This window comes from Egretta garzetta, unplaced genomic scaffold (genome assembly GCF_000687185.1).
Source record: "Egretta garzetta isolate BGI_Z169 unplaced genomic scaffold, ASM68718v1 scaffold51, whole genome shotgun sequence".
NCBI lineage: Eukaryota > Metazoa > Chordata > Aves > Pelecaniformes > Ardeidae > Egretta > Egretta garzetta.
Window position 1 is genome coordinate 193605 of NW_009258549.1, and position 12018 is coordinate 205622.

The 12018-nt window shown below is 40.5% G+C and overlaps 2 protein-coding genes across 2 annotated transcripts in view; one reads left to right on the plus strand and one right to left on the minus strand.

Annotated features, from left to right (window-relative positions):
• Positions 1-5124, minus strand: part of LOC118453254 (BPI fold-containing family C protein-like) — a 17939-nt gene extending 12815 nt beyond the window's left edge. Inside the window, 3 exon segments of the mRNA XM_035903174.1 lie at positions 950-1078; positions 2521-2632; positions 4965-5124. Coding sequence (XP_035759067.1) covers positions 950-1078; positions 2521-2632; positions 4965-5124 — 401 coding nt within the window.
• Positions 5125-7955: 2831 nt separating this feature from the next.
• Positions 7956-12018, plus strand: part of FBXO7 (F-box protein 7) — a 17735-nt gene continuing 13672 nt past the window's right edge. The window contains exons 1-2 of the mRNA XM_035903175.1: positions 7956-7969; positions 11248-11353. Coding sequence (XP_035759068.1) covers positions 7956-7969; positions 11248-11353 — 120 coding nt within the window. The remainder of the gene's footprint in view (positions 7970-11247; positions 11354-12018) is intronic.

Consider the following 12018-nt stretch of genomic DNA (forward strand, 5'->3'; position numbering starts at 1 on the left):
CAGTATTGCCCCGGCTGAACGCAGTCTCCTTTTCCTCACAATAGCGGAATGACAGAAGAAGCAGACAGGTTGGGGGCACAGTGACAGCAGTTTCCAGCCACCAGTACTGAGACTGGATGCAGAACTGCACGTCTGTGCTCCTTTGAAATCAGGACATGCTGTGAAACTTGCAGCCTGGTGATCCATCTTGCTGTACTATGTGGCTCACAAATAGAGCAACACCTACTGCTGTTACCAGTTATTCCATTAATCCAAATTGTAGAGATTAGCACCTTGCAAACTTTTCTGATATCCCAGAAGTTTTAGCCCTTCCCCCATCCCCAAGAAAATCTAGAACATTATATTAAAGTTCTACAGCAAAAATGCTGAGATAAGAAAGTAGAAAAATCACTATGCAATCATGTCATTAAAGACAATCTCATACTGCACAGGCTCGTGAAGCTAAGTCAGCTTTCCTTAGTGACCCGAATTATGGAGTTTCCGAAGTTCTGAATGTTTGGCATTGTGACAGTGCCCTTCCTTTAATAGGAGCGCTTTGGAAGACAATATACACTGTACCAGCAAACAGATAATTAGCTATAGAGTCAACCTTCCAGTTATACTGTACAAAGAAAGTAACAAATGCGGCCACTGTAAACTCTGTGGTCCTGAATATTCATGTAATATCACGTAATACACAGTCTGGACAAATTGAGCATGATAACAGATGTCTGACCTGATACTTCTCAAAGAGACAACTTTTGGGGTAGAGTAAGTAAAAAAAAAAAAAAAAGCATTAGTTGGCAGGGGATGTTTCCTTCTTAAGGACTTTATTCAAATAGATGGTTGTTAAATGATAAAACATATCTGACCTGAAAAATAATAATTACCAACTAGCTTTCTGAATTTCATTTGCAATCCTTCTCCCAGAACTGTCCCCCACACCTGCATCGCACTGTACAATACTTACAGCAGCCACGCATTCATTCTCCAGTCTGCACTGATCGTAGCAGAAGCATGTGCGATGGACAGACTAATGCCAGTGCCAGGAATAAAGGAAGCAGAAGTTTCTGGGAAATCTAGAGCATTAATTCTGAGCCTGCAGAATACAGAAAGGGGGATATTAGACTGCATGTCAAAAAAGTAAAAAGTACTTCTGATCACTGAAAACCCTTCTGCTAACAAAGGCAAAGTCTATGCTTTGGTAAAACAATTTCTCAGAAATGAGTGACCCTTGTATATTTTAGGAAAGAAAGACACCTGTACCTTTACTCTTTGTAGCATCCTTGGGAAAAGAATCCTTGATATCTGCCCAGGGAAAAAAGGATGCTTGGCTAAAAGAAAAATTGTCCCTTGGGAGGAAAAACAAATTCTTTGAAGTGAAATATGCTTACTAGGGGAAAGTAAGTCTGTGTTTTAAACCCAGATGCTACAACTATAAATAAATCCAGGTTGTCTGAATGCTAGCATTTGCTGAAGAACTTCAGAGTTTCTCTCTCTGGAGAGGATCCATTTTTCTAAACAAAATCTTATTTGAAGATTTCCCTGACAAAACAAATGTTTCTGATACTCAAGGATATTTTCTTACAAATGGGTGTGCTGAATTGAGCTGAACATTGTAAAAATATCAGCTGTAATCTTATCATGTAGTACACAATCCTCATTGTTTCCTGATATCTGGCAGAGATCTCTGAAACAACTGCCTTTAATCTACTTTCCCCTGGGGCAGAAGGCACCAGCTACTTTTAGATAAAATTACTATAATTTTCCAATACCATCTTGGGCAGCAGTAAGGCTGCCTTTAATAATCTTGTTTGTGATGAGCTAAAATCAGATTATCCACTGGGAAGATGGCCAATTTCAAGAAATATGGTTGGGAGAATGAACTGGGGTTTTGAAGATCATGTAATAATTTAGGCTGGAATGGGACGTCAGGAGATTTTCTGGTTCAACCCCCTACTCAAAGCTGGGCCAACTCAGGGGCTCTGACCACTCGAGTCTCAAACACCTCCAAGGGTGGAGCTTCCCAACCTCTTTGGGTGACAGTGGAAGACATCCAAAAAGATCCTGTAAAAGTCATCTTCTTGCCACGTCAGCCCAGACACACTGTCCCCCTGCACCCATTTTCATCCTATCCCTTTGTTGGCTTTTTCTCATCAAACACAAACAAATTACTTCCACCGCTACAGGCCCTTCACAGTAGCAGACTGTTAATAATACCGATTCTTCCCTCTTTTCCCACCCATTTCCCCTGACGTGTCATAGCCATGCTTACACCTGCCTTGCCCCAAACTCTGAGACAAACCAACTAAAAAACCAGCTGAAGTGCTCCTTCAGAAGCTTTCTAAAGCTCATCTCTGAGCGTGGTAGAAGGAAGTACTTATAAAACAAATCAGTGTTTGGGCAGTGGGAGCAGAGTTAGATGAACCATTAAAATTTTATACTGAACAAAAAAAAAAAGGCTGCATAATTATTACTATGCAATAACAATACAATAAGATGCTTCATCCTAAAACTTTGAAATGTTTTTCCTTTACTTACCTTGAAATTACATAGTTAGCCTTAATAACCAAGAAACTCTCTTGCCCACTCCAGCTTGGGAAGGTCTCTTTCAATACTGCTTGCTTCAGCAGCTCCATTGCAATCCTCCTGCCTACAAGGGGACAGAGGAAAGCACATGCCTTGCAGATTGGATTCAGGCACCCAAAGGTCCAGATATACTGCCGAATAATTTAATCACTTTTAACATAGTTCATAGAAACCTCTGATTCTTAAACCCTTACCGAGACCTCCTTTCAACTACTTATACACCCATTTATAACTTCTATTAGCCTCACATACAAATAATTTAGCCAAGATCATCTTGCCCCTGAGTTGTATTTTATATTCTAGAACTCTTGTCAGGTTTCTGAAACTGTTATACTTCCTTCACTTCACTGACAATGTGGAAAGCCTTGGGAAACACTTGGTCATCACCTTTCCCTGAGCTTGTCTCATACCTGTTGAACGAAAAAGGCAGTTAAGAAGTAGCAAGATGACTTCTATATGTAGTGTTTACTTACGGGAAAAGTGTGATATATGCATCTGAAGTGCTGGTATGTCAAATGTGGAACTATCTGGATTATTGCTTGTGTACAGGAAGTTGTTTGAGGTTTAAAGCCAATCCTTTTAAATGTTTTCTTCCCATTTCTTTCAGAGTACATATGTTTTGCCACTACACCTTATCCATTACAGCATGCTGCAGATCTCTGACTTATTCCCTTACCTTCACTCCTTGCTTTAAGGAATTCCTACTTTCTTGAATGCTTCAATGCTACTCGTGCATTGAAAATACACAGATTCTAGCATCAACAAACAGGACATCTTTAAATCCCAAATTCCTTGTGCCTTCCTTCTTTTTGCTCATCTGTGATGAAGACACTGCTAAAACTTTAATACTGAATAATGTGCTGCTTTCAGATATTTTTAGCATGTGAGTTTCTTTAGCTTTTGGCCTCACAGTAGCTGAATACAAAATATCTTTTTTTTCTCCCCCAGACTTCAGTGTATTAAAAAAGCAAAGAATTTAAATCAATGATAACTCAAACTGGAATACTTTTTTATAAAATGCATCTTTTTTGAAGGAGAGGTAAGTTATGATTCCCTGGGAATTCCTGCCTCCAATGCAAAACATGGGCTCTGACTGAAATAACTTAAAGCTCTCTTAGAAACTGTCAGGGAAGGCAGGCAGTGATCCCAGGTGGAATTTCTCTCAAGGTTCTTGCAGCAGGTAAGGACTGTGCAGGCAGGATCTATTGCCTCAGCCTGCAAATCTCGTATTAAGGGAAAAGACATGGCAGGCACCATGCTCTTCAAATACAATAAATACCTTTGAGAGGTGCACTGTTAATGTCCGTTCTTACTGCTAACGCAGGGGTGTGCAAACTTAATCTGTTCATTCAGCACTTGAAGGCCATGCTGAATGTCACAAACACTGCTGGGCTTACACTAAGAAATACCAGGCTGAATTCTCATTTCATTCTCATAAAGGCATGAGAGATCCCTAGGGAGTGATTTCTTCTGTGTGTCACAAAAAGATATGGAGATTAGTTCCATTTTGGGTGACTGATGTTTGCCCTGCACTTCTCAACTTCTCAAAAGCCTTTAAAACAATGCTTGTACAGAGAAATAAGTGGACCTGATCCTTGCTTTCATCTCAAAGGCATAAACCCTGAGCTTCTACTTTTCATCTCCAAAGTCCATTGTTTACCTGTCAGCATGTTCAGTACACAAATGACGATTAATTCTTAGCATGACCCAGCCTTTGTTGAATTTGTGCCTTGTTAACCTTTATTATTAATATTAATTCTGTAACAACTGGAATTATACTGTGTGTCCTCCACACACATGGAGTAAGTCTTAGGTAAGAGACAGTGAAAATTAGCATGAATAGAAAAAATAAGGAAAATACATTGTGGAAATTGCTGATATTCTGTTAAGAGGCAGAATTATGGCAGAGAGTTACTAGATTTTTTTGAAAGAATGGCACATGCATATGCTACTCCATGCCAAATGGAGGAACGAGGTTGAAGATGTGCAGCTATGGGCTGTTCCAAAACTGTAAGCTTTTTTTACAATTATGTCTTATTACCTTCAATTAAACTTTCAGTTGTTTTTTTGACACTTTTAAACCAGGAGCAATTATATGACAATCTCATTCTGGTTCTAAGAAACTAGATTGATATGAGGAAGGTAGTAGAATCACTGCTGGTCTGTAGGAGAATGCAATCAATAATGCAAGGATAAATTCACACCTGGGGTGCGCAAAAAGGAAGGATATAAGTGAGAGAAGAGACAAAGGGTGTTCCTGGTGTGAGGTGACAAAAGGAATTTATTCTATTTCAATATTTAAGGAGCTTTGTTTCTACATTGCACCCTTATTAAGGAACTATATTTTGTGCATAGAGTATTAATCATAAATTAACTTCTGTCAATGCTAGACATACCATAGTCCAGCCCCTTCTGAGTAATCCTCACTTTAAGACCAGGATTAGCCTCAAGTTGCAAGGACAGCCAACACAGCAGAAAGGAATACCACACCTTTAACATCTTCTCACCTTTGTCACAGGGACCTGTTAACAACATTTATGGTGCAAACATGATCATAAATGATGCATATCATGAGTTGCAAAAAACATGTATCCATCACTTCCCTCAATGAAACTGGAACAAGGGTGGATGGTCAAGAGAGATTTAGCCTGTGATTTTATTGCACGAAGCAGTCAGTGTGGCAGCAGACACAGATTCCTGATTACCTGGATAGCACTCAGGTAGGCATTAGGTTTTGGTGAGACTGAATGGTTCTGCTCCACTAGTCTAGACTTTCCCCACACCCATGTCTTGGCTGGTTTATTTTACCTTCTGTCCTACCTCCTGCAGAGTGAACATGACACGGCAATCCCAGCCAAGAAGGAGCAGGTCTGTCCTCCTATAGAACACCACTCATTTTATACACACACCCCCTAGGATTTACTGGGCTTGCAAGTTAGAAAGATTTTCAACCAAATCAGCTGGTCCAATAAAATACAGTAGGCCTCCCTACAAAACTTGCCTCCCTGTTACAATCAAACCTCTGACTTAATCTAAACACTGATACATGACATTGACTAAATTAGGTCCCATGAGAAGGGAATGCAATGGTAAATTCAAAGCACACATGAGAATTACATGGTGATCACATGGGAGTAGAGAAGGGTGTCCTGGTGCGAGCCTGCAGCATGTCTTTGAGTGCAAAGTGAGACTGTGAGCCACTGCATGGTGGGACATAACCACACGACAGAGATTCACAAAAACTGTGACAGATTACTGCTTTCTGTTACACTTTCCTACTACAAAAGTAAGGTTTCTTTGTTAAAAATTCTTGCATTCATCCTGATTTTCACTACCAATGACACCCAACTGCTCAGTTTCCTAGAAATAACAATACTGTTTGTCAAGACAACTTCAAGTCTTCCCAGTACTGCATTAGGAAATTCTTTATTAGGGACCTATGGTAACTTTATTCTGGCCTTACCACTGAGGGGAGTGGCACATCCTTTTCTAACATGTCTGATTGACTGTGATCATGGACCTGTCTATGTACAAAGCCATGCTAATTAATAAGTAGCAAAAAGGTCTTGCGAATTTCCCAGGTATCCCAGCTAAGGTCATTCCTGGATTGCTAATAAGTACCATATTGTCTCAGACAATTTATTCCATCATGTGCCAGAAAACATATAAATGCATTTAAAAGCTCCACAAACCCTCCCCTCCACCAAAGAAACCCCAAACCCACCCCCCTTTGGTAGTCTTACTTCTGTGTTGGAATTAATATTATAAGGTCAGACTCTAAACAGTTGCAAATCCAAGATCTACCCGGCAGCTCATAAAATACTGCTCTTTGGTGGCTTTCTGAACTATACAACAGACAAAATGCATTATCAATATTGCCCTGATACCAGCTCTCTGAGGAAACCTTACAAAGTTACCCCAAGGTACTATGCAAGAAAAAGTGGTTTCAGGGAAAAAACATTTGGAAAACATAATTCCACATTGTGACAAATTTTGAAAATCCCCCTTTAAATTGGTCATTCCATCTTCAGTTCCTATGCCTTTTTGGTTTTCTCTATTTTAAGCAACTCAAAATAAATAATTACTTTAAGGTAGCAATGTTATATTATGCAGAAGAGCCAGCTGGGAGTCACAGATCTTAAACTTTTTCCAAAAAGTGTCCTAGTTTTTCCTGAAAACTTGCCACTTTCTACCCTGATTATTAAGGGTCAATTAAAAATCAATATAAAACCAGAAAGACAGATTTTCTATCATTAAAGCACACAGATATTTACTACATATTTATCTAGCAGGATTGCTAGAAGCATTGATACAGGGGAGGTACCTCATCCTCATTGAATTTCTTTCACACTGAGGAACAGAAAACAGCGATCTAAGTCACTACTGTGCTTTGTAGTTTAGATCTTAAATGTATGCCAGGTGAGAAACTGAAAAAACAAACAACTGAACTGTGTGGCAGTAAAAGACACTGTCATTTCATACTGCTTTCTCAAACCAAAAAGGCTGATATTCTTGGTTTCTTTTGCAATCCAGGGCTGATATTCTTGGTTTCATCAAAGCCCCAAGCCGCTCTGTCAGATGCTAGGATTGATTGTACAGGGTTAGTCAGATGGCTGAGGCAGAGCTAAGCAGACGGAAACTGTCAGCTGCCTGATAGTTTAAATCGGAGCTGCCAATTGCATCCTCAATGACAATAGAAGGCAGACAAATTGCTCTGATTTTTATCTTCAGCAACTGAGCATGCACCAAGCAATTCCTTGATGTAAATCATTCTCTTAATTCTTTTGTCTTCTCAGAGATAGTGTATTCAAGTAGAGGAAAAAGATGAAAAACTCCTTTGTTTCAGTCTGTGTACCTGTCTCACCCTAATGAAATACTCTACTTACCAGTCTGTAGATACCACATTTGTTTTTTCCTTTGTGAACAGTCTGCAAAAACTTTAAATAAAACTTGCAATAAAGATTACAACTGAACTCTGCCTAAGAACTAAGAAAGCTTCTGACGCAAAAAAAGAGTCACTATCATTGCCTTGTAGAGGTTTAACACAGCCATAAAACCACACCATCTTAAACTGACCGACCTCCGAAATAGAATAGATTATCTCTGAAAAAGAATTTTGTTCTTGTTTTGCCTTGGTCCTGCACAAAACTCTCCACTTGCAGCCCAGAGCATTTCTTTCACTTCCAAAAATTCAGAAAAGAAACCTCAACAGTTAACAAACACAAGACAAACAGTTCTCAAACATGATAGCAAATATAGTGTCTACCCAACCTGAAGTCCAGAAAGAGCACTTTGCTTTCACAAATATCTCTGCTGTTACCACCACAGAACTGGGACTGGATTTTTCAGTTCCTCCCTTGCTCCATTGTTTCTAGTTACTGCGCACCATGCTCAAGAACAGGTAGGCTTTCTGCAGCTCACTCAACAATGTCAAATCAAAAAGGACTAAGTAGCTTCAAGATTTTAACCCTTCCTATACACTGACATTCCATATGTCCAAAGTCATCTCTGAGTGAAAAGAAATCCAAAATTTATATGGTTGATAGGAGAGATATATTGGCAGGAATGTTTCAAGAAATCAGCAAATGATACAGACAGGAGTTTGCTAAATGACATAAAAGCAAGTGATCTCCACCTTCCCACAAGCACTGAAAATACCAAGGGAAAAAAACCCCAAACTTCAGTTAAGTTCCTGTTCATGGTTTCCTCCATTCAGTGTGGAAAGCAATGCTATCCACTTCCCAACTCAAGAGGCAGAAGATGATCTAGCTTAACGAAATCTTCAAACAGAATCCATAGGAGACAACGCCACCCCTGCCCCTGCAGGCTGTATTTGTGAGTAGGTCTGGGACCCCCCCAATCTTTCAGAGGCATTGACACAGCACTGTGTTACCACAGCTTTTCCTGAGTGTGGCTTGCCTACTGATGCCCTTCATAAAGGCAAGTGATCTCCACCTTCCCACAAGCACTGGAAATACCAAGGGAAAAAAACCCCAAACTTCAGTTAAGTTCCTGTTCATGGTTTCCTCCATTCAGTGTGGAAAGCAATGCTATCCACTTCCCAACTCAAGAGGCAGAAGATGATCTAGCTTAACGAAATCTTCAAACAGAATCCATAGGAGACAACGCCACCCCTGCCCCTGCAGGCTGTATTTGTGAGTAGGTCTGGGACCCCCCCAATCTTTCAGAGGCATTGACACAGCACTGTGTTACCACAGCTTTTCCTGAGTGTGGCTTGCCTACTGATGCCCTTCATAAAGGCTTTTGAAGCCTTGGAGCAGAGTTGCCAGAGAACTAATAATCTGTGCCAGGTTGCAAAATAAATAACATAGCTGCAATGCCTACATAGAATCCATTAACAATGGATAACTATGTTGGGAGGCAGTTGTCTGATGAACTGATGGAAAAAACCAGTTTCCACTGTTTGGGTCCACTGACTTCATGTTGCTCACCTTTGTAACTGCCCTAACCTAGCACCTGAGCCAGGACTACTATGTTCATTTTTACCAAAGTCCATTTAGCAAAAAACCTCAGTGTTCTTGTTCTAGGTCTGCACTGCACACTGCCCTCACAGCTAAGAATTCTAAGGGTGCTCTTAAACTGGTCCCCAAGAGACAGGGGAAGAGTAAGAAATATTGAGACCTTGAACAGGAATGCAGCAGGCATTATTTGTCTGGGATCTGCCCAGATTCAGACCTGAGTCTATCATTTGAATAGTTCTGTTCTAAGCTTTGTTCTACGCTTTTCTTATGGTTGTTTGGCTCACTCATTAGTCTCTTGTACAATCATTCAGTTACTGTCATGGAGCTGACAGCAGCATGAGGCACTCTCTCAACCTGTGCAGCCCCTACCCTGGTTTTGTATAAATTGCAGTCCTGTAAGAAGATTCCTAGAAGGTGGATGCAGTAATCTCACTAAGAAAAACCTGACCCCTTTGGTTCATCACAAGACACAGGAAATCTTCCTCTGAGAATCTTCCTCCATGGGTGCAGCCTCTTTCTACTGTCCAGAGAAATGTGCTTTTGGTCTGCTAAGGCAAAGGTATCAGACTCTGTCTTTGATGTGCCACTTCAAAGACGTTTGCTCTGCAGACAACTCTCAGCAATTCAATACGGTAAAGAAATATATAAATCCAAGAAAACATGGTAGTAGCTAAAAAGGTCTGAAGCAATCTGGCAAACCCCAGAAAGCCCACTGAAAGGTCCTTTGCTCCGTGTGACCAAGATTTTAATCAGAAACAGAGAAGAGCCATGTGAGCAAACTTCAGACACTGCTTAAGGGTTATCTGTAGACAGCCAACCTGAGATGGTGTAAAGCAGAGCTTTTATCTATATTATCTATAGAGTATTAGCATAAAAGGCTTTAAAATACCTTTTAGGAGTAAAGTTGACTACCATCAAGCTGCAAGAAGTTAGGAGGTTCTTTCCACTGGCTTTGATCTGAACCTCCTCCCCCACTGGCACACTTAAAATGGTACTTCAGACTTTCAGAGATCTCCTGATGATACTCCAGCCTTCATACCCTTCTTCACATTCCACCCTCTCTCACCTCTTTCAGTGTGACCCTAGTCATTCAAAATATCAGTATCATAAGTGTTAATATATACACATATATGTATTTATTTATATGTATTATAAAAGACACTCTTTGTAGTGGCAAATACAGAAAGAAAAATAACGGAAAGGGTCCACTGGCTCACAGCTTTATTACTACACTTGGCTTTCAGGAAAAAAATAAATAAATTCCATGAAGTATGTAACTGAACCAGAGAGACCTTTACTTTTTATAGTTCTCCTCTGCCACGGGAAGTTGACTGCAGGTCAACAGGACCATAGCTATATTAAGTTTCAAACTTCTCAAGAGAAATCACTAGGGCTATCAACAGGGTTTGACTTCTTTGGTGGAATGGGTTCTATTGCTTGTGTTTTATGCTGACCATGTGGGGGAGAAAAACCCTGAATAAGGTACTTTGAGTTGAGAAATGACATTGTCTTTAACAACCATTCTGAGCTACTGATAAAGAGCTTGCTTTTTGTCACCATATTGTATATTAATTAATTAGACTTAAAAAAAAAATCACCATTTCTGAAAAGGGTGAGCTATGCTTAAAGTCAAAATTTTTCTGTATAAAACCACTTCTTCAAGCTCGTAAGCACACAGGTTTCCTGTACTGTTTTGACACAGTGCCTTTCCCAGCCTGAGGTCAACTTCATACATGGCCATTGGAAGTCTCCTGCCTGCAGACTGAGACAAAATGAAAATGGTGGAAGAAATATTACTTGACAAATAACAGCCCTTTTAGAAAGATGTGATGTGTGAGGGAAAAATGATGGTTTGGGTCATTTGAAATTTGCACAAACTTGAAAGCTGTGGAAAATGTTTTAGCCTTTCATCGTGATTGTTTCTTAGGAGCTTTTCCTGTTTAATACTTACTGCAGTCTGGAAGATGTGTCTAAGCCTTACATTGTGGCATGACTCATAAAATTCAAAGGAAAATTTAGCAGAATGCCAGCAGAAATGCTCACTTAAAACTGGTGTAGCTGGTTATCTGATGAGTACTACTGCCAGCTCCTGAGAACCATCTTACTTCACACAACTACTTTAGCTTGTGCAAGCTAATGAAATGGTGCTTCTGCTGGAAACATCACAACTGTAACCCACAAACATTTCTCTTACTAGGGAAGCCTCCTCCTCTCTTTCTGAAGAGTGCAGACTAACCTGCCCTGGAGCCAGTGGGAATGCAGGAGGTGGCCGGGACAGGGACAAAACTGAAGAACGAAACAGAGTAGGACGTCCATGGCCAGTGGAAAACAGTCATGATGTTGAAGCAGCAGGATGACTCACTTTGAATTCAACCCTCTTCAAGAGAGAGGAAAGCAGCGCTTCTGACAGGCGTGGTGCTCTTGATCCCTCCTCACACGTTCCTTCCACTCTCAACCCCTGCTGCCGCAGCAACCTACCCTTCTGGATTCGTCCAGGATGTGGCCCCATTTGCTGGTGATGGCATAAGCACTTCTCAAACTGGGGTAGTGGCAAAGGGTGCCGCAAGCTTCTCAGGAAATTACTTGTTTTAACGCTCACAGTTGAGGGCCCCATATGCAACACCAAACTGATCGTCACAAGCATCAGCTCTTTGATTGTTCAGTGAGTGGTATTCTTCCATTCAGTAGTCTCTTTGCCTTTCCTTTTATCACCTTCATCAATACAAGCCTCTCCTCTGAGAAATTTATTGGCATATTGAAACCAGATGATGGTTGCCCTTGAGCTTTAGATGTATTTGACAGCAAACTCTGTAAAGTGAAGTGAAATTTAGCAACCACATTTACCTGAGTTGGATGACCATGGTCCGATGGCATAAAGGAGATTTTGCCTGTAGCCCCAAAGAGAATTTTTGAAATTTGAAAAAGTCTCCTTTTTCTGACTGGCCCTGGAAGTGCTGGCATAATACGC